General features: G+C 38.6%; 2 protein-coding genes and 1 non-coding gene across 3 annotated transcripts; 1 reads left to right on the forward strand and 2 right to left on the reverse strand.

The window, feature by feature from the left end:
- Window positions 1-6,904: 6,904 nt before the first annotated feature.
- Window positions 6,905-18,312, reverse strand: snapc2 (small nuclear RNA activating complex, polypeptide 2). Its single transcript, XM_062444931.1, has 6 exons — window positions 17,987-18,312; window positions 16,608-16,781; window positions 16,218-16,350; window positions 13,917-14,582; window positions 13,590-13,678; window positions 6,905-7,501 (listed from the first exon to the last, which is right to left on the reverse strand). The coding sequence occupies exons 1-6, from the start codon at window positions 18,200-18,202 to the stop codon at window positions 7,121-7,123; spliced, it is 1,659 nt and encodes a 552-aa protein (XP_062300915.1). The 5' UTR covers window positions 18,203-18,312; the 3' UTR covers window positions 6,905-7,120.
- A 1,603-nt stretch (window positions 18,313-19,915) lies between these two features.
- Window positions 19,916-19,997, reverse strand: trnal-aag (transfer RNA leucine (anticodon AAG)). The gene has a single exon. It is a non-coding gene; the product is annotated as a tRNA-Leu (tRNA).
- An 833-nt stretch (window positions 19,998-20,830) lies between these two features.
- LOC134005604 (uncharacterized) lies at window positions 20,831-22,196 on the forward strand (the record flags this gene model as incomplete). The annotated part of the gene is made up of 5 exons (XM_062444526.1): window positions 20,831-20,919; window positions 21,002-21,149; window positions 21,473-21,677; window positions 21,766-21,998; window positions 22,095-22,196. Coding segments are annotated over 5 exons (777 nt in total), but the record flags the coding sequence as incomplete, so codon positions are not given.
- Between the last annotated feature and the right edge of the window lie 4,535 nt (window positions 22,197-26,731).

Consider the following 26,731-nt stretch of genomic DNA (forward strand, 5'->3'; position numbering starts at 1 on the left):
AGTTCATTTGCCGAAACAGAACATACAGTGTTCTGCTAATGGAAGAAAGTCACACCATTTTTAGAATAGAATAAAATAGATTTTTATTGTCACTGTACATTGTACAACGAAATTGAGATGCAACCCCTTAACAACAGAGAAAAATACATTGGTTTGATTGGTTTTTACTACTGAACAAGACTGATGGTGCTTTCAGACTGTGTCCTTGTCTATTCCGAGTGCAATTCATATTTTAAACACTTCCAAATGATCAATACACAATACACACACAGGAACTGATATGCACTCATATTTTATAATTTACATATTTGTATGTATTAATGTATTTCAAGAATGATTTTATGGAGTTTATGGATTCTATGGATCTTATGTAATTTGTCTGCTTTGTGTCTGTTATTGGTGAGCCAAATACAATTTTTCCACCAGGTTGGACATTAAAGTTCTACTCTATTCTATTCTGTTCTATTCTATTCTATTCATATCCTGCTGTTGGTTTTGTGTTATTCCACCGATTGACAGTTGGTGATTAACACAGCACCACAGGTGGCAATAATCCAAAAATGCAGCATAGAAGACTGTCAACATGCAAATATGGATATAAATACACAATTTGAAATATCTTTAACATGGCTTGCACATGTTTTGTGGGGAAGAAATTATACATTATACACTGCTTCTCGATTCCTGTCACAGCTTTTTTTTCTTATCTTTGATCTTTTTTGTTATTTTTTTCTTGCTTACAACATACATGTTTATTTTCTGAATTGCATGTATAGCGCATGTATTTTTTTTCAATTTTTTGCAGTTGTGGGACAAGAAAGAACTGAACTGAACTACAAATCCCCCCAACACAAAGTTACACTCAGTGCTAATTTGGGAAGAAACTCTGAATTTAAACAGACATTTTCTTTGTTTACAAAAAACGGGTATTTAAAGTACAGCAAAATATTAGAAAAAGATTTAAAAACAGATATAAGACAACAATTCTAGACAGGTATAAGGAATAGAGATCTCTAGACAACTACATATTTTCTGTATGTATGTATTTCTTCTATTGTATTTGTGGATCATTGAGTGCGTTGCTTTGGTGGTATGTGGGGAGTGACTGGGGAATTTGTTTTTTGAGTTTGGGATGTTCTAGGAGGCTAGTTTGAGTATGCTTTGATTTTTGTTGATTGTTTTGTTGTATTTTATGATGATGTGAAGAGGGGACAGGACTAGATAAGCTTTCTGCTTCCTCCTGTTCCCTCTCGAACAGTATTATCTTGTGTTCTGATATTTTATTTTGATGGTTTTCGATGGATTTGTTATTGTTCGAGATAAAACCAAACCTACTACTAAAGTCTACAGCCATGCTAGCATCTCTGTGGGACTGTACTTCGACAGCGCAGCTTTGAGACAATTGCTATCGACATGTTAACGTTGTTGAACTTGCTGATTAGCGCTAAACACAAAGCACTGAGGCTGATGGGAATGTCATTAGTTTTGCAGGTATTTGAACATTAACAAAATTATTGGACAAAGCGATATTTTGACCTGATGATGGCAGACAGAACAAAAGTCATTGGATCAAGTCATTATAATTCAATCAATAGGAAACACATTTCATGTCAACCCACCGACCAACATTAACATGACTAGAGCCCTAGCATTTTGACATATTGTATAACACACACATATATATATATATATATATAACAGCATTTGTAGCTATTTAAATGTCAGATTAGAAGTTAAAACAATGCACAGTTTTAACATTCTCTATCAAAGTAATGTGCCAGGCACTCAGAATTTCCTAATTGTATTGTGTTGGTTTGGGTGTACCAGCAGAGATGTTGAGGCGTTGAATAGTTTGTAAGTGTTGACCCCTTATGACTTGATGACTCTGACTAGATAGTCTGCCAGCAGCCACTTCAACCTTGTTTCCTTGAAATGACGTTAATACAGATGGAGGTTATGCCAAAAGAGAAGTTGTTAACCAACAATGTGCCTGTTCAGTGGTCAAAGGTGGGTTGTTATCTGGATTTTACAAAGGCTTCAGATGTGGCACACCTTATCAACAACATATTATTGAGACAACGTGTCATATGGAATCCATGGGGCACACCTTACTTATTCAGTGCACCTCTGTATGTTTACTTGAATAAAACCTTAAATGCAACCCTGTTACTTGAAATAAATTTTACATTGTGGCGTTGATATTTTTGAGTAAAGGGTCTGAATATTTCTTCCACCACTTCCTTTCACTGTGTGATAAAAATTGTCAATTTTTCAAACCTTTATCACATACATAACAAAAACAGTCAAGATGTCAGGGGAAATAATGGATTTTTAAATTATTAGACCAAAGAACAGCAGAATGATGGGACAGTGTTAGATATGTGTGAATGTCCTGTTGGATTCTCTTTCCCAGGAAACTAAAAGACACATCTCTGCTGTGAGCCATCATGTTCACTTTGTAAGCTATGGAGTTGGTGGCAGCAACTACTCGCTGTCTAAAAGTACAGTCTGCAGCGGTGCTAGAATCTCTGTGAGGCTTTACTTTGACACAGAGCTGCTTTGAGCCAATTGCTATCAATCAGTCAATCTTTATTTATATAGAGCCAAATCACAACAAAAGTCATTTCAAGGCACTTTACACATAGAGCAGGTGTAGACCATACTCTTTAATTTAATTTAAAGAGACCCAGCATTCCCACATGAGAAGCACTTGGTGACAGCGGCAAAGAAAAACTCCAAACTTTAACAGGAAGAAACCTCAGATAGAACCAGGCTCTAAGTGGGCGACCATCTGCCTCGACCGGTAGACTGAGAGAGAGAGAGAGAGAGAAAAAGAGAGGGACAGGGGAAGAAGGAGAAGAGGGAGAACGGAGAAAGAAAGAGGAGAGGCAGAGAGGAGAGAGAGGCACAGTGACAATCAATCCACATACGACCCTTCGTGACTTGATGACTCTGACTAGATAATCTGCCAGCAGCCACTTCAACCTTGTTTCCTTGAAATGACGTTAATACAGATGGAGGTTATGCCAAAAGAGAAGTTGTTAACCAACAATGTGCCTGTTCAGTGGTCAAAGGTGGGTTGTTATCTGGATTTTACAAAGGCTTCAGATGTGGCACACATTAATTACACCATATTATTGAGACAATACATCATATGGAATCCATGGGGCACACCTCACTTATTCAGTGCTTAAAGGCTCAATGATTGATAGGAGAGATGTTACAAGATGAGGTATACCAGGGTGAGGTAACATCTTGAAAGAAAAATATCTCCTAGTATAATAAAAGTAGGTTCATTTTTATATTATCAGGTATACAGACTAGCAAAAATACCACCAGTGTGACCTCTGCAGTGATAAATAGCACAGATAAGCAGTATGATAGCTGCTTACTTCCTTTGACCTGTAGCTATTTTTAAACAGACTACCACCATACAAACACTATTAGAATGTCAAATAGTAATTTACAGTTAGACATGTAAATGGTTGGGTAGTAATTCAAATTCTCAGAGTGTCATTCATCAGATTGAAATGAAGAAGCTAAATTTAGTTATAATCTGTGTTATAGTTAATGGTTAAGTGAGGACATACACCAGAGGTTTGTTTAAGTTCCCCCAACATAACCCAACACATAAACACATGTTTGACTAGCCAAAACAATGTATTATTATTATGATTATTATGATTATTATGATTATTATGATTATTATTATTATTATTATTATTATTATTATTATTATTATTATATCTTAAATAAGTATGACCTTAATGTTGTTTCTCTATGCTGCAAGATATGTTATTTGGAAAAAAAAAAACTAAATTCCTTCAACTGTAATTCATTTAGCTTGTTTACAATCAAATTTTCAGATTGACAAAACAAACTTACCACATGTTTTGGAGCTTTCAATCATATCACATGGTTTTCATGAGCAGATGGAATGGCATGGAAGTGAAGATATTCAAATTCCCATCGTTTTCTGAGCACCTTAAGGACCTCTCATCGACGTTGGCTCCTTGAAAGCTCCTTCTTAACCTTGGAAATAACATTTGACAAAACAACTACTGTTAAGTCCAGCATGTGTAATAGGTGTGTAAGCAAACAATATTCAGTCCTTTTTATGTAATTTAAGATCACTACAATGTGATGTTCTCAGTTATAGTATGCCCTGGTTACTTTACAGTTAAAAACATGTATAGAAAAAGTGAGCTTTTGGCAAATGTTTGAGGAAAGTCTTTTCATGTAACGCTTTATTTTATGTTTCCATAACTAATAAAATATCATTGTGAAAGAGGCCAATTTGCTTAATGACTATTTCTACTTTTAACTACATTCACCTGACAAAACCTCTGTATGTTTATACTGCCTCACAGTGTGGAATGCGTGCTGTTCAGCGGCTGATGAAAAGCTCTAGAGCCACAAAGTCAGCACTTCCCTTACTTGAGGAGCTGACACTCGCTACTTCTCCAAAGCAAAGAACATTATAAAAGACTCTTCTCACCCCGGTAGAATAAACATTTTATCAGACACTTGCACTCACAGCACTTTATTTTTGATTACCTACCTCCTTTGTCTTAATTTTTACCTGCTTTTTTTAATTTTAATTTTTTAATGTTGTATAGTTTTATGATGGGTCGTGATTGATTGTGTGTGATGCTGAACGTATGTAGTTGTATGTATGTATGTATGTGATAGTATGTCTGAATACCACTGTAACGGGCACTTGCAATGTCATTGTATTATGAATACAGTGACAATAAAGGCATGTTATCTCGTCTTTACTTTACTTTACTTTACGACTTACTTTACTTTACCTTAAATGCAACCCTGTTAATTGTAATGTATTTTTACATTGTGGCATTGATACTTTGGAGTAAAGGGTCTTAATATTTCTTCCACCACTTCCTTTCACTGTGTTATTAAAATTGTCAATTTTTCCAACTAAACAGTCAAAATATCAGGGGAAATAATGGATTTAAAAAAAAAAATGAATAGACCAAACAACAGCAGAATGATGTGACAGTGTGATATCTGTGTGGATTTCCTGTTGGATTCTCTTTCCCAGGAAACTTAAAGACACATCTCTGCTGTGAGATAACGTAATCAGCAATGATGATAGAAAGTCACAAGTTATGAATACACCCTTCTGATGCATGATGCCACCACGATCCTGAGGAAACTGTCCTCTGTGGATAAGCCTTCACAGATAGTACCACAAATACTCTACGCCTATAAATGGTCATACTCAATGACTGCTTTCCCCAAAACACCACAGAAAGCTGCCTTCACTGTTTCAAGGAGAGAGACAGTATGTCTCAGTATGTCTCTCTATCAAGATGATAGTGCAGCCTTTACTGTGACCTCAGTCCAACCTAAATATGGAACAATGTTACTCCATAACAATAAAGCTGGAGGAAGAGTCACACCGGTACACTCCCAACTCCAAATGTCATCTCAGATTGTCACAATTATTATAAACACAGTGAGTGTCATGGCAACGGCACTCCACCCAAGAACTTTAATCTGCCAAAAACACTAATATATACTAATATTTGTTTTATATTTTATGTTATGGATATACATATTTTATTTTTTTATATTTTATATTATATGTCATGAATATAAATATTTTAATTTGTTATATTTTATATTTTATGTTATGGATATAAATATTTTAATTTGTTATATTTTATATTCTATGTCATGAATATAAATATTTTAATTTTTTATATTTTAGTTTATGAATATAAATGCTTTAATTTTTACATCACCAATCAGTGTAATTATTTCTCATTAAGTTATTATAACAAATGTTTTTTGCTAAAATTGAGGTATTTGGTACTGTATGTAGAAATATTACATAAAATGTATGATCTGGTTAAAATGAGATAAGAGAAACTATGCATGTATTTTTTGTCATGGTGGCAGCAATACACAATTATAGATTATAGACAAATTTACATTTCAAATGACACACAGATTTACTCTACAGTCTAAACATGTTTTGTGTTTCCCAGGAAACTAGAAGACTCATCTCTGCTGTGAGGTTACATCACAGCAATGATGATGGAAAGTTGCACAAGACAAATGTTGTAAAGCAGTAAGAAAAGAATTTTACGTGTACACTCCCATTCCTTCCCTCTGATAGTAGTTAGAGCTTGGTTTTAGAACCTCACCCTGGGAGGACTCATTGCTTGTTCAGTGGTAGATCATCATGCTGCTGCCAGGATCAGTGGTCTTTCTTCTTTGTGAAAACTTTTTTCTTTGTGAAAGCTTTTGGAAATATTTGAAATGCTCTATTTATTGTTTTAGAACTTTTGATTGATTTTATTACTGTTGAACCATAAACTATTGTTGGTGTGCTTTATCTCTGTGCTCCTCATTGCTTTACTTTTAACTATATGCTATATAAATGCAGTTTACTATTATCTTTATTATCATTATTAGTCTTTTTCAGTCAGTCAACATTTTGGACCTGTGAAGACCTACATCCAAGACCAAAGACTAATTTGTTTCCTGACATTCAGTACTGGTAGCAATACAAAGCTTTTTTTCAGTACCTTTGTTTGACAAATATATGTATTTGCACATAAATTCATATAAAATTAAATAATCTGCAACTATTTTGACAACTGGTTGGTTTGGTTTTTTAAGTTTCTCTTCTGAAAATACAATGGGCAATGTTTTTAACTCAGCATATTTGTGAAGTCAAGCACAATACAAAACTTTTTTTCTTTGGTTTATCAAAATAAGCCAAACTTCCCAATTAATGTTGTTAATGCTAAAGCAGCAGAACAAGAACTCAAACAAATACATTCTAAAATTGATTTAGATTTTTATTCAAAACATATTGATTTAAGGAAGGAATTTACTGATTAAAGGATACATAAACATGCCAGACATTTGATACCAACTTATGGCAATACCTGACATGTTGCTTAGGACATGTTCTGGAGGGTAACCAAACTGCAGTGGTTCCCTCCTAAACTCTGAGACATACAATGACCATATACTGTGTGGCTCAACTCCAGAATCTGTATAAATATTATAGAGAATTATTACAGAACAAAGCCATAACTATAGAATACTACACAAATGCATGTGTGTTTTCTTATTTTTAACTCTATCTCCGCATCAACAGTTTCAGTGGAACCATGAAAGGGTTAAGTGGGGGGGGTCCCTTCATGTTTTCACCCCCTGTTTGGCTGGAAGTGTTATTGCTTTCGTGTGACTGGCTCTTAGATTCATCTGGCTGGAGTTTCTTTCCCCCGCTGTCTGTCACATCACTGCTGTCAGTGACGTCCAGCTGACTGTTGCTTCTGCTGCTGTCCTGCTGTGGCTTTGGGTTGCTGTCTCGCACACTTGTTGTCTCTGTCTGAGCAGCCGGTCTGTCCTGTGACCCTGCTGTGTGAGGCTCATCGCTTCCTTGTTTCTGCGTCTTTAAAACTTCAAACATTTCTCTTGCCACAGAGGAGTCAGCAGGAGCAGAGAGACCCTGGTAAACCTGAAACATGAAGAGAGGAGGGCTGTCAGGTTAATGCAGAGCTAGTGCTGTGAAAATATGAACACAGCTTTGGTACCAATACAGCAGTCTGTGGTAAGTACCAGGTCTACTCTGTGATTGTATATGCTGCTTCCAGGGACTGCTTGAAACAAACTCACCTTGCATGGTGATGATGATAATAATAATAGTAATAATGATAATGATAATAATAGTATCCTTTACAGGAGATCAAGGTTACATCAACATAAAATGGGATCATTGTTCACATCATATTTCCGCCTCTTATGGTGACCTACACATGATAGTCTGTCAAACCGTTTGCTGCGCTTCTGATTTGTCTATAATGTTGGCGGTCCTTGTGTTACTACATTCATGTTTAGCTAGTCTCCGCTCTGATCTCCGCCACAGTGCAGTCTGAAGGGACTCAGTGCATTTTGGGACGGTTGGTTAGGTTAAAGGTCATGTGCGCTGGTTTAATTTGAAACTGGGGCTGGAAAAAAATCAACACTGGCATGTATACAAATAAAGATTGATTGATTGATTGATTGATTGATTGATTGATTGATTGATTGATGTACTGGATACACGTAGGACAGGCGGTCTTTGGAATGTAAATTGTTTTGGCACGCTCCATTTGCAAGAATTGCACCAAAATTCATATGAGAAGGATGACGAGACTGAGCGGGCAAATAGGACGATTCAAATGCAAATCCTTTGGTGCAGTTTTGCAGATCAGAAGTTAGAAGGGCAAACTCTAAGATGTGCTTTCACAAGTTGTGAATTACAGTTTCAAAAGTGCAAATCATAGTCTGCTCTCTGTGGATATATGGCATTACTCTTCCTTCAAGTCCACACTAGCTCTGATGCTAACTCCGCCCCTCATCCAGCTGTCGAAGCGCGCTCTGCTGGACAAACTATGTAATGACACCATGTATAAATCACCCCAAGCATCAATTTCTGAATTATATGTTCTCTAAAAATGTTTTCATATTGGCGTTTATTAGACAACATGTACGCCGATACCGATATATCTGTGAAAGGCTCGTATCGGTCGATAATATAAGCCGACTGATAAATCTGTCGGGCAATACAAAACTGTAATGTAGTAATTTCACACTGTGGCACTGATACTTTTCTGGTTGTCATGTTGTCATTTTGTTGTCATATTTTTTATTTGTTTTTAAAACACAATTGGAGTGGCACCTGTAATCTTATAATATAAGCTTTCTATTATTTTACTTGAGTAAAAGGATCTAAATATTTCTTCCACCACTTTCTTTCACTGTGTGATTACACTTGTCAATTTTTCCAACCTTTATAACACAAAACAGTCAAGATGGCAGAAGAAATAATGGATTTTTAAAAATGATTAGAACAAAGAACAGCAGAATGACGGGACGGTGTGATATTGGGTGGATGTCCTGTTAGTTTCTGTTTCCCAAGAAACTAAAACACATGTCTGCTGTGAGATTACATAATCAAAGATGATGATGGAAATGAATGTTGTAAAGCTGTTAAAAAAGGAATCACACCTGTACACACCCATGGCAATAAAGCTCCACCTGAAGTGAACTTTCATTCATTAATGTTTGCCTGTCTTAAAGCAGGTTTGTGGTCCTCCATAGAAGAGTATCTTTGGAAAAGTTTTCAAATCCCTACATACGGTCACACTGCTACTCACATGGCAAAAGATATCCAAAAGATACATTACCAGTGTAAGACAATGCTGATTTGATGCCTTAAATCCATCCAGTACTTTTACTGTAATACTGCATACTACATCACTCATAATACTGCAGTACTTTTACTCTAATATTTTAACTACATCCAGCTGATAATACTCATTTACATAAATAAGATTTTTCATGCAGTACTTTTACTTGTAATGGAGTATTTGTACTTTGCTGTAATTCTTCTTTTTCTTAGCTAAAGGATGTCATTATTTCTTCCACTACAGTGATGAAGAAACCAGGGGGATGAACTGCAGTCATTTCTGAACTTTTTCTTCTTCAAGAGAAAATAAAAACATAGCATCACATTATTTGGCTGTGCTACTAGGACACAAAATAGATCACTACTAGAAATGTTTCAAGGTTCTGAAAATACCAACATTAAGAAAATGTTACTGTTAAACGAGTATTGGGCTGTTATATGGACAAATGCTGCAATTGCGGCAGACACACACATCAGAATATTGCCTCATACTGTATACTGTAGTATACTTCTTATCTAAACTTATCTACACAAGTCCTGTGTTATCATTTGCTATGTTGCATTCCTTCCCTTTGAAAGTAGCTGGAACTTGGTTTTAGTACCACGTCCTATTTATGAGTACTATATAAATAAAGTTTATTATTATCATTCAGTGTTTCCCATTAATTATATAGACTGTGCCGCCACAGTTTCCACAGCTGAACATGTCTGTAGTGTATACTCTCCAAAATGTTAGGGCTGAGCGGTATATTGAGTTTTTAAGATATATCAACGTATTTTTAAACCAGATATAGGACGAGACGTTATTTTCTTTTGTGCGGATTATATTGTTGAATGACTGAATGAAGTTGTGCACGGAGGACTCAGCTCAGAGAGTCTGTTCACGGCAGGAATACTACTACTTTATTCCTCCTCACTGTTCTGTATAAAAGGTCCGGACACTGAATGGAGGACAGAGTTGCTCCGTCAGTAAGCGGCTACAGGACGCTGTTGTGTTAGCTGTGGTCGAGCGAGCCAGAGAGTGAATGAAGAGAGAGAGCGCTGACAGTAAGAAAGCCGGTGAATCAGATCAATACGACGTTATTTTCTGATTGTTTCACAGCGGTTACGTTTAACAGCACTAATAATAATCTCCACTCAACCCTGCAGCTCAGCCTCTAACCTCTGAATGTGAAACACCTGAGTGCTGTTTAACACACAGCAGCAGCTTTATGCTGCTTTAGTTGCTTCAGTTTTTAAAGTCTTAATGAAAGATCTTCTTTATTTCCATCTGTACAATAAATCAACTCTGATCCTGATCCTCTTCTATGTCATCTAGAAGTCGAGTCTTTTATTGATTAGCAGACAGTTAGTTTAGTTATTTAAAGAAACACAATGTAGAAAAAGATATTTACTGAAACAGTATTTTATATGTTCATAAGTAATGAACTAGTTGAACTTAGATAATCACTTCTGTTTTCTTTGTTTTAGAGCTGAAATATGAACATTAGTCTTTTTTGATAGCTTGTTTCAAACATTTATAAACTGGTAAAATGTCTTTCCTGTGCTTTGTGGGTGTGACCTTTTTAGTGTGTCATCATAGTTTCAACCAATAGTTAAATTACTAAAGCACAAAAAAAAATACTAGACATAACCTGTTAATGTTGCTCTAATGATGGATTTGACTTAAACATTTACAAAAAATGTCATGCGGGCGAGCATGCCCCCTGGACTGAGATCCCACCACCATAGTCTCTCAACATTCTGTTGGAAACACTGTCTTTATTATCATTATCATTATCATTCGTGTTCTTGTTTTTCTTCTTCTTCTTATTATCATCATTATCATTATTTCTCTGTTTGACAGAACAACAATTTCCATCAGGTCAAACTGTCCTGTGGTCAGTTTTAGTTGAGTCTGACTGTCCTCTGGTCCATGTCGGTTTGGGAAGGTCTTCCAAAAGTCTTTTCAGTCAGTCAACATTTAGGTCCTGTGAAGACCTACATCAATCTTTAATCAATCAATCTTTATTTGTATAGCGCCAAATCACAACAAAGTTATCTCAAGGCACTTTACATCCAAGACCAAAGGCTAATTAGCCATCTTTCAAAAACAAAAGGACCTTGGTCACAATAAATAATAATAAAACTCTACTACTGTACTTTTATGATCGGGCAATACATGCCTAGATTCATCAGAAGTCTGTTACTAGAACAACCTGTGAGAGTGCCCTGCCCTCTAGAGGCCTTGCTTCACATGAATATAAGGACAAGATTCAAATTCTCTCGAAGACTGCTCAAAGATTAATATATTTGTTGATTGACAGAATATTAATAATGTGGACAGCCTTCGACTACTTCAAAGTCCCAGCTGCCCTCACAACCCTTGTCAAGGCCTACTTTCAGGATGTCCAGCTCTGCTTGACAACAGCTGAGTACACCACAGCATGGCAACACCTGGAAGTGGGAATCATGGCCGGATGCACCATCTCCCCGCTGGCCTTCACTGTGGCCATGGAAGTGATCATCCGGGCCTCTCGATGGGTGGTTGGCGGACAGCGAATAAGACCTGGGCTGAGGCTGCCGCCTGTCAGAGCCTACATGGATGACCTTACAACACTCACAACCAAGGCTTGCACCGTACGGCTACTAAGAAAGCTCCAGGAAAACATCGAGCTGGCTCGCATGAACATCAAGCCGAGCAAGTCCAGAAGCATCTCCATTGTCAAGGGGAAACTGTCAGACCACCGCTGCTACATTGGCAAGGAACCTATTCCAACGGTCTCAGAGAAGCCTGTGAAGAGCCTAGGTCACTGGTATGATGCCTCCCTCAAAGACAAAGCGCAGGTAGATCAGCTCAGGAAGGAGGTAGCCAGCGGCCTGGATAACATCGACAAAATCCTGCTCCCTGGCAAGCTGAAGCTCTGGTGCATGCAGTATGGACTACTTCCACGTCTCATGTGGCCACTAACCTTGTATGAGGTCCCGCTCTCGGAGGTGGAAAAGCTGGAGAGGCTAGTCAGCTCGTATGCAAGGAAGTGGCTTGGCCTTCCCAGGCAATGCCACCACTCCTCCACATCTAAATGATTACATTTTTACACAAATGCATTTTGAAACTCTTCAAATTATTAATATTTATGAAAAACTAAATGCTCAAAATCAGCATGTGGGTCACAGCATATGTCGCACACACTTAAAAATGCATGTGTGTATGCACATACACACATACAGCTGCTTTAACAGCAACCACAGACACATTCTGCTGAGTCGCTAGTCACAGGAAAAGTTAGCAAACTAGCACAAACTTTGCCCCTTAGAGCATGGCAGAAGCAATTTACGTTTCAATAAAATCCAAGACTTAACACACATGAGTAATTAAGACTACTATCAGAAAAAGGTCCAAGCACTGCAGCTCCCAATGCAGGCATAATTTAATAGGATATCACAAGTTATGTTTCAAGCCTCCTGCTCTTCTTCACACTTGAGACTTGAGTATACTCGCTGCATCGGCAGCTGCAGCGTGCTGACTTTTTTCCTGCTGTTACAGATTTAGTTATTTGGTCCAGCACCTGCTTTTTACATGATATACGCCTACCACACACCTTTCAAATAAAGTCTACTGACTATTTGTCTTTCTTGAAATGATGTTGTGTGGTGTGTCACTTCAGAAGACGTTGGTTTCGTGAACACAGTGCAGTTCTCCACCTGTACGTTTTTCTCCATGTGTAAGCAAGTGTTTTATCAGGATACTAATGTTCCCATGTTTGCTTTTATCCAGTGTAACAGACGTGTAGTGTAGACACACTTTAAAGCGTTTAGGTGACATCTTGGCTGCTGAGCTGATAAGCGCGCTAACTCAAATTCACCATAACTTCACCACCACAAACATCATATTTTCTAGCTCTGGGTGCAAAAAGGATGGATTGGAGGTATAATTTGACGGGAGATGTTTTGATACTACTCGGTATCGATTGATTTCAGTCGATATCTTAAAAGGTATTGAGTATCAATTCCCAGTCCTAGTCATACATGATAGTAAACTAAATATAAATGTGACATTGTGAAAACTTCACATTAATTATAACAAACTATAACTATTCTGATAATGTATTGTGTTCATTATTTATTTCCGCTTGTTTCACAGGAGGACAAATCATCAGCTAATGCAGATTTAATGTTTTCATGTGGTTTCCAAACTCTGCGTCAGGTCAATTACTGTAACAGCTGATTTAAAAACACATCAACAGAACTGTCTGAGATGCACACTATTAATTGGCTGCTGGATGGTCAATGTTTAAGGCTCAGGGAAGCAGCAGAGCTACTGCAGAAAAGAGAAGAATACTATGAAGACTATCCTCTCTGTACTGACAAACATGTCACAGCAGCTGTACAGTACCTGGATCAGGTGGTTGTGCAGTTTGTTGCAGTCCAGCAAGGGGAGCTCTTCTGGGAGAGACATCAACAGGTCCAACACTATAGCACTCTCTGAGGGACACAGGACAATACACTTGAGTAAAAACAGTCACAGGCTTCTGTGAACATCAACAACTGTAGAGACATGGACAGGAATGAAGTAATGGTCAAAAAAAAATCAATATTCCATGATTAGGTGAACTCATTATGTGATGCTGCATGTTGAGTGCGACATGTTAAAATACTTTATGTACCACATTTAAGTACATTTTAAAATGACTGACACCAAAGTAATGAACCCCTCACTCACCCATGGGGGTGAGATGACACTCGTGACTGGGCTTGTGGATGACACTGAGGTAGCGATAGATCCTCTCAAAGTCCACTACGCACTTGACACCTAACGTCCTTGGACTGTCCTTGGTGGCATATTTACTGGTGCGACCAAACCTGGCATGAACTGCTGCAGCGGGAGTGGAGAGTTGGGGTTTGGGGTGGGTGGAGTTGGAGCACTTGGAGGTGGCTGAACTGGTGGAGGCAGCAGAGGATGGAACAGCACTAGGGGCCAATGAGTAGGAGGATGTGTGAAGACCGGAGGTATGTTTTTTCTCTGTGGTTTGCTGGTTAGTCTGGTTTACAGAGCTGCCATCACTCAGAGACTTGATGGCTGCTGCAGAGCTACAATTGACTGTGAGTGCAGCAGCTTCTTGGTCTGAGGACAGCAGGGTCACAGTCTGTGCAGCAGGCAGCAGCGGGGATGGAGGAGGACGCTGGCAGGAGGGAGCAGCAGACTGAGAGGTGGCAGCAGGTAAGCTTCCAGATGAGGCAGAAAGCTGCTGGTGGAGTGGAGGGGTTTGTGTGTTGGTCACTCTGAACACTTGGGATGGTGCTGGGAGTCTTTTGGCTGGGCCCATTTTTGGTGCTGGAGTCTTGAGTACGATGTGTGGACGGGCTGTGTTGGTGGCAGGACGCTCACCTGTGGGACAAAAATCTCACACAGTTAAAGCTGTTAGGCTGTTTTTATCAGAGTAACTTGGAGATTCTTTTTGAGCCAAAAGCAAAATATTTTAATTCACTAGATTTTTTGGGGCCTTTTGAACATTTCCTAAGGCTTTCTCGAGTAAATCGAACTTGCACAGGGGTCATCACAACCTTTGTAAGGAGGGTCAGTCATGAGATAGCAAATAGTTGTATAACGAGGGGATCCATAACACTGATCTGCCCCCATACATGGCTGAAAGCTCCAGAAAGACTGAGTAACCCTTGAGTTTAGAATTTTTTCCCCCAGAAAGACATTTGTTTCCACAGAGTATTTCCTATTTTAAACTCTTACATCCCAGGGCCAAGGTTGTTTCCCCTACAAGTGGGTCAGCTGGTCAGTTCTTTATCCATGCATCTGAAGCATAGATGCATTCCTACAGCACAGAGACACCTGCATTAGATATGCAAGTAGACCCATACATACACTGTATGCAAACAAACAAACGCAGTCTTGTCCAATCAGTTGGTCACTGTGTGCTTGGGTAGGTAACGAGTACAGAGACAAAGCTTCAGAGAGAAAATGAGTCAGCAGCGTTAAATGTCTCTACTGAGGCTTATTTTCATTTGCAAACTGTTTCTTCTCATTGAGTCTGCTTATACTCGTGTGTAAGGATCGTTTCACCTCGGATACAATCACAGACGCAGGGGTTAAAAATTGTAACCAAATGCTGCTTCTTTCATCGTTTGCAGTCTGCTGCTTGCAGATTAAATATAATTCCTATGTCCTCACATGATGTATGTAAAGAATTTTGCCGGATATTTAATTTTTGAAAATAGGAAAATATAAAGAGGAAAACTGCTGATCTGGGATTTGCATTTTAGTTTCTTATTAAGACATGCGATCAATTTGTCAAATGTTCATCACATTATAACTCAAGTTGTAAGCACTGCCATGGGTTCTACTTTTGTTTCAACTGTTCCTTTAAATAATTGTGGTATCTGCTCAGGAAGCATCTAATCCAAGTCCAGGCTCCTCTCAGGGGAAAGAAATGCAACAGCTGGTTTGCAACAAGGCAAACAATGCAGGACGTGTGTTTAGATATGCGGTGAGAGGAAGTGTGTTTTTACATTCAGGAGATTTTTCTCAATAAGAATATCCAACATGTATATATGTATATGTTGCTCAGGTTCCATAGTCATTTTCAAGATTATATAACATTTACAATGATAAGCTATTATTTGCAACCAAATGCTGCACAGCTGTATTTTATTTTTTCTTTAAGAAAAACAAACTCAAAATGCATCCTATAGTCTGTTCTCCAACAGATTCCTCACTGTCGCCTTCCCGTCTTATGATTCAAGAGTGAATCAAGCAGTTGGAAGATTTTGGTGAGGAGCAAAGAGAGGGAACCAGCATCTCTGCAGAGCTGATCTACAATAAAACTATTGTACAATGAAGTGAAGAGTATAATGTGCAGGTATTATTGGGTGTTTTAGGTGTAGTAGTGGTAAGGCACACAGGAGGCTCCATTATATATCAGCTGGAAATGACTTCTAACATCTGATATTTACTGTCTATCACATTTCAGCAAATTTGACACTCAGGCGATTTGGAGGTCAATACCTTTACCTGGTAAACTAGGCATTGGTCTCAAAGGGACTGTGCGATCAGCAAGCCTGTCCTCCTGTGTGGGTGGTCTGTGGACCTGTGGAGGGTCACAGTTCCTGAGGGTGCGAGGCTCTGTGGACGACACTATCAGCATCTGAGAGACACAGGGAGAGGAACATGGTGGGAGGAGGGAGACAAAAGATTCAAAGTGGTGCCCATGGTTCCACAACTGAGCAGGAAGATTAAAGGTTTGCCTGCAGGTGTTTTTATATGCAAAGAACAGAACGCTGTAACAAAAGGTTGTTTTGTGCACGCCAAAACGAGACAAAGATGCATCTTAATAATTGTGTTTTTATCACTTCAATAATCTACAGGAAAAAAAGAACAATCCACCCATCTGGCTTGCTCTACCTGAGAGAAAGCACTGGAAATGGACTCTTCAAGTGTTCCAGCCACAGCAGAAGCCATGTGTGTCCAAACCTCGATGGGCTTTCTGATCTTATTTTCTTCCCACTTTTTCTTCTTCAGCTTGAAGCTGGCACATGAGATCGCTTTGTTCTTCAGAGTTTCTACCACAGACTGGATCTAAAGGAAAGTAGATATATGTCATTACAGTCCACGCCTGTAAAAACACAGATACATAGAACTACCCATATTTTATTTTGAAACAGTTGCCAAAGTTTTTTGATACAGAATTAACATATTAGATCCTTTAATTCTGGGGACTTACAATGGCTATTTTTGATATTTTGTAAATTGTGTACATAACATTACGCTGCACTGTGACAATGCCTGGACATCCCCAAAACCATGCGAGCTCAGTCACGTATAGGACAGGTTAAAACTTCTTTCCAATTGTGTCTTAAAACAAAAATCAGGTGTCCATATGAACAGTGAAAGTTTTCCTCTCTGTAATCATTCCTCCTGTTTATACTGACTATTAAAATATCTTCACATGAGCTTTCAATGGAAGTGATGGAGGACAAAATCCACAGTGTGTCCACACAGTCATTTAAAAGTAGATGTGAAGCTTATATGAGTCTTCGTCAGTCTGAGCTTCAGTCCTGAATCCTGCCCGTGTTTACCTTCATGTTAGTGAAAGATGTCACTTAAAAGAAAGGTCTTAAACCAGCAGTCAGGTGTCCATATGAGCAGTAAAGAGGTGTTCCTCCTGTTCATACTGAACAGTACTGTTAGTATGAACAGGAGGAATGAGCTGTGGTGGAAGTATAGTAACAAAAAGAGGGGCTTTAGCACTAAAAACACTGTAACGTTGAAACATAGAAGACTTGATTTGACTCATTCAGACAGCTGAAGCTTCATATTAGCTTCAGATCAACTTTTAAATCCATGTTTCCACAGAAGGCGGACTGCAGATTTAGTCCTCCATCACTTCCATTGTAAGTGCATTATGAAGGGATCCTCTAATGGTCAGTATGAACAGGAGGAATTATGGCAAGAAAAATGTATCTCGATGTTTATCTGGGCTCCAGACTGACGTTGTGTAATGACAGTTTTTTTTTGATCCAGCACTTTGAAAGGACAAACAAACAAGTCAGACACAGTAACATAATAATAGTAACATATTGTTATTATGTTACTGTGGCTGACCTGTTTGTTTGTTTTGTGTGGATGAAGCCATATCATCACTTAAACTGTGAACCGAATCTACCTTCGGGTACAAATAAAGTTACCTTAACCGTAACCTTTTAAAATTGTATACTTATCATTTAAGAACAATTGCGGTTGGGGGGTGGGGGGGGGGGGGGGGGGGGGGTCAGTGTCAGTACCTCTGCAATGGAGCGAGTAGGGACGGATTTTGTCAGAAGAGCGTAGTCGATGTCGCTCGGAGCTCCCGCGGTCCCGCTAAGTTTTCTCAGGGCTCTCAAGAGCCTCCTCAGCTCCGCCTGCTGCCATTTATTCACCACTGTACCTGGACGCTGTGGCACCTGCTCGGGTTTCAGGTTGCGGTCTGGTTTAGTTCGCTTACGAGGAGGTGGTTTCATTTCTACTCACGATGCTAACACAAACCAAGCTAACCAAACAGCAAGTTAAAGCTAGCAGCCGTTAGCTCTAAAACACAGAGTGAGAGATACAACACTGATCTATACCTTAATCTAACTTTTATCACATACACCTTCTCCAGGCAGACGACTGTCAAGCGTACTGTGTTCCGCTACAATAACAACACTACTACTTCCCATATGATATTTTCAGAATAAAAGGGCCATCTATAAACAAAAACTAGAGAAAAAAAAGAACTTCGGCACTTCAGCATGTTCTAGTTATTTGGATGGTGTAAATGCAATTATTACACAGAAGGAAAAGTTTTGTGTGTGATTCTTTAATTACTAAAGAAGTTATGGTTATAGAGTTATAGATGATATAAAGCATCTAAAAATGGTCATCACCTGGGAATTATGGAATCACCTCTAAATGATAAGCTTTTTCTGGGCTGCTAGCAGCATTCCCATGTAGAGTATTTTCAAAGAGCATTGCAAAATCTACATTTCTGGTTAATGTTATTGAAAAATGGCTCCTCCAAGTGGAACTTCAAATTGTTGCGATATTTTTCTCGAAACTTTCATACCAATAAACCTCTGAATTAAATTGAATTAAGTAATCATAATCATAACTAAACCTAACAAACTGACATTAATATTATGACTATGGGTTTTACTGCAGTTCTGCTTGTGTTTCATCCAAGTAGTGCTGCTGCCAAGACTGTGGACCAGCCTGCTGTATTAGTCATGCAGCTACTGTCAGCTATTCACACTGGGCAGCAACACATCTCGCTATGTGGATATAAAGGGCTCAGTTTAATGTAGCAAAAATAAATAAATAAATAATTATTTTCACATGAATATGCACTAATTAAAACATACTAATGGATATTGTATTCAATTTCTGCCAAAGTCCATCCATTCCACTAGATGCCATAAAATCTTACACATTGAACCTTTAAGTGGTTCATTTCAAACCGTCTTATTACTTTAAACAATATAAATATGACTGCTGAACAAATCAGGCTTTTGTTCACAGTCCCTAAAAAAAAATACATGTAATAAAAGAACACAAATTGTATCAAACAAATACACTACCTTAGTCATAGACTGTATGCATCTTCATTGTAGGTACAGTAAATATTATACATAGATATATTTATACAACCTGTGATCTGATACCATGCCATGCAACATTATTTGCATTAAAAATGAAATAGAAACAATATATTAGTAATTCCAGGCGACAATCAACTTAATTTCAAGAAATGCATGTTACAGCAGAGAAAACAAAGGTAAACTTTTATTTGAAAGTCAGGGGATAAAGTTAAGTGCTTCCGGGTTGCTTTTTCAGTCCAGGCAAACGATCAAATGAATTGCCCCTGCGAATATACTCCCAGTCCCGGGTCTTGTGCATCTTCTAACAAACAAGCTCTACCAACACTTGTTATGAACAGTTATTGTTAGAAAAGCTGGCGTCTGGGTTTAAGGTATGGGAGGACGGGATACGTTTGCAGCTTGAACTGAGCACTGCCTACAAGACGTCAAAGGGGGAAAATAACCCATTGAATAGCAACACATGTTCTATGGCAAAATAGGAAAACACAATTATTTGGAGTAACTACCAATAGCGGTACGGTGTAGTGTTTGCCAACATCAGGATACATCAAATAGGGAAAAATTTAAATACACCTTCACCTTTCAAAATATTATACTTGGCAGCGGTGGGATTCGAACCCACGCCTCCGAGGAGACTGGAGCCTTAATCCAGCGCCTTAGACCGCTCGGCCACGCTACCAGTGGATATTATGGTGTCGTAGAAAAGATAATAATAGTAGCAGTCAACGTGTTTTTGACTTTTGTAGTTTCAGCTACATAACCGTGGTTAACATTCATGCTCACTTCCCATCACAATGCTTTCTTATTGGTTAATGGTCATGTCTCATCACTTGCAGTAACGTTTAATGGTGTGAAGTAAATAGGCTATATTTGTACAAAACATAGGCCTACAGTGCCCATGATGCCTCTCAAAAAAATTAATGAATTGAATGTTAATATCTGTCAGATGTGTCATTCTTCTTGAGATGATATTCACTGTTTAGTTTTTGGTCTCTGATCTCTGGGTGGTGCCCCATTATCTCTAATTCATAATTTCTTTTTTAAAATTATTATTATTGATTTTTAATCATTAATTATCTTCAATAATTATTAACTATTGCTAATAACCAAATTTGCTCCTAACTAAGGCCCAACACACGAGAATTGTCTGATTTAGTCAGAAAATGCTACTAAATGTGTAAACTCTTGACTTATCTTACCATGTTAACTTTCAATGCAACGATTATTTAGCTTGGTATTATAGAGATTAAAATCTGCTTCCATTATAATAATATAATGTAATAATGCTTTCTCTCATACATTTAGGAAACCAAGGTTTATTGGTCTAAGTCTGTGATTTATTTGGTTAATCAATATCACAAATTCTATGTGTTTTCTGGTTCATGATATACTGATGAAATTGGGTCCGTGTATGTTTCGGTCATTGGATTTTCCGTTCAGAAAAGGATATTAAAAAACAAAAAATGAGTGGTTATTTGATTTTCATTTTAAAATTCAAAAATTAAAAATGTTTTAGCCAATGATGGCTTCAGCAAGAAGATTGTTGCTCATTCTACAATGCCCATAAAAAACTACCTAGCCATCTATGAAGATGTTTTCAGGTAATAGCCCATGTATTGTTGTGGATACTAAAGGAATTAAAAAGTTATGCACATATTAAAACATTTATTTTTCATCCAACAGGCCTGCAGTACTTGCCTATGGAATGTGGGATCAGGTGCGAGTAGATCATGGCAAGGAATTTTATTTGACACTCTTCAAGCAGGAGCTGCTGTCATCCTATCGCCATAATCAGGAGAGAAGGCCTTACTTACACACTTCATCCACAAGGGTACAATTCAATAGTTTGTATGACTGTTTTAGCAACACACTATGTATGCCCATTTATATTATAATTTTTATTGTGTTCTCTTCAGCAGCACTCTCTACTTGCATACATAACATACATTTTCTTTACAATTACTATGATTTCCAACTTTCTGGGTAAAAATGCCATCGAACATAACAATAACCTTGGCCAAGAACAGTTTTGTTTTTTGTTTTTAACTCTGGTTATGACTGTTGAGTATATAAAGTTACAGTGGCAATTCTGCATGACCATGTCTCCCAAATCAACCACCAGAATAAATTACAAATCTGTGTTTCTGATTTCAGAATCATACAGTTGAACAAATCTGGCCTGAGGTCAATAATCGTGTCAACTATCCCCTGAAGACAGCCCTTCTGCAATTGGTGGATCAAGAGGAATTAAACATGGACAACAACCTTGTCAGATACTGTGTGTCCAACCTGACTGTACAGTTATGTCAGATTGGTCTTACCAGGGTGCTGGAGTCGTGGAACGCTCACCGAATACCAGGTGAAATAAACCAGTGTAGTGAAGATTAAAATAATTACAACAGGCATTCATAAGTTTCATGATCAACCATATGTTCTTTATTTTCCAGGTAAAGGCATACCAATTGACTTGGCTAGCAGTGGTTGTCCCAGAAAAATCCCACAGGAGCTGCTGCCTCATTCATTTGAAGCAGCAGACCTGTACAGGCAACAACTGGGATCCGAACTAACCACACATTCTACTTTTGGAGTTGATCCATTTTCAACCGAACAGGACAAACTTACAGTTGAGAATCAGTTTGCAGAGAAATATTCAGACATATCAGACTTGTTCTCTAGAGCAGTGAACATTGACTTTGCTCCAGACAAAGAGGCCATGCTCTATCTCATAACTACAACTCAGCAAAATGTGTGAAATGACATTTGCTCCATTTGACAGCAGGAGCTCGAGCATTTTGTGGCAGCGGCAGGTAGTCTCGGCACTTCCGGTGGCAACTCCAGCTGCCGGATGAGCTGCCAAGGCAGCTGCCAGGGAAACTGACGGTATTTCGGCAGCTGTCAGTCAGATGCCAGGGAAACTGACGGTAGACAGATGCCAGGGAAACTGCCGAGGCAGCTGGCAGGGCAACTGACGGTATTGCCAGTCAGCTGCCAGTGCAACTGATGGTATTGCCAGTCAGCTGGCAGTGCAACTGATGGTATTGCCAGTCAGCTGGCAGGGCAACTGATGGTATTGCCAGTCAGCTGCCAGCCCTGCCTCTGTTTTTACTAACTACCACGCATGGTAGGTTTGTAGCCTATGTGTTTATAAACGTATGTGTAAAATATGTGTTTTGTCAGCGGTCAATATATATTAATATATCTGTATATATATTATCCAAAGCTAGATCCTCATCATTCCACCTGTTCTAAACTAGCAACTGCTCTAAGTCAACTCTGAACAACAACTCTAACCCATATTTTCAGTCAATAAAATAAACTCAAATACACCATGGCTTTCTGTGAGTATAAAAGTGCAAAATGTTATTCCTCTTCAAAAAGGGATTTCAGAACACACATGTCTTGCAGCCAATGATGCTTTTGCAACACTGCATGAAGACTGGCTCCTCTATGAACTCTAGTGGGGCGCTCCGACGTGTGCGACCCACTACAGCCTCGCCGACCTTTTATCGTCTCTTGTTTGTTCTTTTGTTTTTAATTCGTTGTTTTATCGTCACAGTGTGTGTGTGTGTAAGAGTTTAGAGAATCAATATGTGGACTTTGCCTGGATAACCGTCGCCAGTTACCTCCGTTGCCCTCGGTCTTATTGTCTAAAGCACAATCCTTACGGCGTAAAATTGACGAGCTGGAGATCTGGGCACGGTACAAAAAAGAAATCTCTGAGTGCTGTCTACTCGCCATCACCGAGACGTGGCTCTCCGATAGCGACCAGGACAGTGACCTGGCTATCACCGGATTCGGCTGTCCCATTAGACTGGACAGATCCTCGGAGGTGACGGGGAAAAAACGCGTAGGTGGGGTTTGCTTCTATGTGAATCAAAGGTACTGTAAAAATATCATTGTGCGGGAGAAGATTTGCACACCGGACATAGAACTACTGTGCATCTCCTTACGCCCCTTTTATTTGCCACATGAGTTTCCTCAACTGTTTTTTACTCTCTTGTACATCCACCCCAGAGCCAATACCAGTGCTGCTACCCAGCTGATAATGGATCTGTCACACAAGCTGGGCTCTCTGTGCAGCGATGCTCCTACATTTTTATCTGGAGGACTTGAATCATGTGCGATTAATACTTTTAATCTATTCTTTTCAAGGTTTGAAAAATATGATTTCAGTTCAGAGGTCTCCAAGCTCAGGGACTCCTTGGTACCCCACATGGAAATATTAATATCTCATGACCAGGTCAATATATTTTATTTAATAAAACTAACTATGGAAAGCTTTTGGCCCTGACGCCATTTGTGGTCATACTCTCCACCACTGTGTTGACCAACTGTGTGACCAAGCTTTTTCAAATGTGTGCTGACAGCTGTCAGCTGAGCTCCTCTCTCCTCCTCTCTCTCTCTCTATCCATCCATCTATATCCAATAACATTCATGTACTATTAATGCATTCAGTAACCTACACTTCTTCCCCGGAGTTGTCTGTGCTTTCTCGTCTCACAGGTAATCTGGGCCTGTAGACGTCCGGATGACAGATTCCAGTCCCGGACCTTCTAGCTTCAATGTTTATTTTCTATGTGCTTCTCTCTCTCTCCTATTCTTCCTCTCTCTCCTCTCTACCCCAACCGGTCGAGGCAGATGGCCGCCCACTTTGAGCCTGGTCCTGTCTGAGGTTTCTTACTGTTAAAAGGGAGTTTTTTCTTGCCATTGTCGCTAAGTGCTGCTCATGTGGGAATGTTGGGTCTCTTTAAAATTAAAACCTGAAGAGTTCGGTTTAGAACCTGCTCTATGTGTAAAGTGCCTTGAGATAACTTTGTTGTGATTTGGCGCTATACAAATAAAGATTGATTGATTGATTGATTGAGCTGCCCACTGTGTGGAAATCTTCTATTTTAATTCATATTCCCAAGACTAAAAATCCTAGTGATTTGAATGATTTTAGACCGATAGCACTTACTTGCCTCATAATGAAAAATTTTGAGAAAATATTAAGGAGGTGCTCTCCCTTGTGGAGGGCAAACTCGACCCGCTTCAGTTTGCCTACCAAACAAATGAAGATGCCAAACTTTTTATTCTGGACAAAGCTTTGAAACACCTGGAAAAAAACAAAACTCATGTCAGACTTTTATATGTCTGTTTATATGTTCTCTTCAGCTTTTAATAAGCTGCAACCTCACATCCTGATCGAGAGGCCGGCTTCTTATTTTAAGTTACCCCACCAGCTCCTATCTCTGATTTTAAACTTTTTAACAAATAGACCACAACAGGTCTTAGTTAATGGTGCCAGGTCAAACATACTGGTTTCAAAAACAGCTTATAACAGGTTCTCTCACCACTGCTTTTTATTTTGTACACTGACAGCTTCAGGTCTTGTAAAGAAAATAGCTTTCTTGTAAAATTCTCAGATGACACTGCTCTTTTATCACAGTGGAGTCGGACCATGGCTGCGCTCTTACTGATTTTGTTAAATGGTGTGATGACAGTTTCCTTGATCTAAATGTCTCTAAAACCAAAGAACTCTTGGTGGACTTTAGAAATAACAAAACTACTCCTTTGGCTAGTGTTATTCATGGTGAAGATGTTGATATAGTGGATACTTACAAATATCTGGGCACTATATTTGACTCCTGTCTCAGATTTGATATAAACGCTGAGGCAATCGTAAAAAAGGGTCAGCAAAGAACCACTTATTGCGGAAGTTGAACTCTTTTAACGTGTCGAAACCCATCTTATGTACTGTGTACCTGTCATACATTGAGAGCCTGTTAACTTTTTCTTTTTTTTTGCTGGTTTGGCGGTTTGTCTGTGAAAGACAAAAATTGTCTTGGCAGTGTGGTCAAAATCTGTTCAAAAATTATTGGAGTGAAGTTGACTGATCTAAACTCTCTCTGGGAGCGTCGGGTCCTCCAGAAAGGAGTAAATATCATTAACAGCGAGCATGCTCTATCCAAAGAATTTACATTAATGACGTCGGCGTTACTTGCCCCCACACAGAAAGACTAACCGCTACTCCAGTTCATTCATTCCCTCTGCCATTAAGCTGCTGAATGCAGAATAGATTTCTTTTTTCTTTTCCTTGGTGCCTGGAACAGTCCTTTGCACTAACCCTTAGGGCTCTTATATGTGTACATATACATATATATATGTATATATATATTTTATTTATGTATATTTTGTGTGCAAGGAACCTTGGCACTTGCACTTTGCACTGTACTCTATTCAGAGCAACACTTTTGTGCAATATTCTCGAGCACTTTATTCAGCTGTTTCTTATTCAGCTGTATTAGTATAGTATTGTGTAGTATTGTATTTTATTTCCCCGCTGGTCATTTATCGCCTCCTCTGATATTGTTGTGTAGGAACGAATGTTGTTGATTACTGTGTGTTTATGTGAGGTTGGGCTTGTAGAAACTGAATTGCCCCTCGGGGATGAATAAAGCTGAATCTGTCAGTCTCTGTATGTGTGCCCCCATTAAATGGTTTGAAGTGTACTAGGTGATGGTGTTTTCTTTTTACTCAACTTTAATGCTTTTAAAAATGTCTATTGCCTGTTACACAAGGGTCTCCATTAGCAATTAATTGTAGTAGATGAGAAAAAAATGACCTTGATTAGAGAATGTAAGAACATGTATTTGATAATCTCAAATTCTGGCACACACCAAATAAAATGGACTCAGAATTATTTTACATGTGTGTGATAATTATTTCATTATCCATTGCATACTTACTCAAACAAACAACACAGCTGAAGCCTTGCTTGATGGTCTGTAGCTGGGAATGAGTCAGGGTGACTCTTTGAGTGGCAGTCACATTGATGAGCTCTCTGATTGCTGCAGTGACATCTGGTCGGCTCTGTGATGCCAGTATGAGCTCTTCGATTTTTTTGGTGACCTCTCCAATGCCTGCAGCATCTTCATCTTTCCAGCTGTTAACAGAAAAGGCATAATACAGTAGATAGGTACTGGTACTTCTAAGGCGGTTTTGGTAATGATGGTCTAACTTTTTGTTTGAAAGATTAGAAAGGTTGAAAAATAACTTAATAACAAAAGCAAACATTTTTATTTATGAATGTAGCATGGCCAAGTCAGGGCCATTTGTTATGAAATTAATTTTAAACAAGACAAGAAAAGTAAGAAGGTTACAGCTAGCTTAACTTCCTTCCTCGATTATGGGATCTTGGGTATTTTGGGGTTTTTTTTGGACAGGCTCTCACACTTAGGTAGGGGAGCTTGTGCCCTCATGGCTTAATATATTGGAACACCCAATAGATTTTTGTCCCAAACATAAAATCCATTGTATACACAGAATTAATGGCCAGAGGATAAGCAATTAACGCTGATTTTTTTTTGTTGAAATATGTTTATTGATTTTTAATATAGAGTAAAAAGAAAAATAATATAAAGAAAATAAGTA

This window comes from Scomber scombrus, chromosome 23 (genome assembly GCF_963691925.1).
Source record: "Scomber scombrus chromosome 23, fScoSco1.1, whole genome shotgun sequence".
Taxonomy (NCBI): Eukaryota; Metazoa; Chordata; class Actinopteri; order Scombriformes; family Scombridae; genus Scomber; species Scomber scombrus.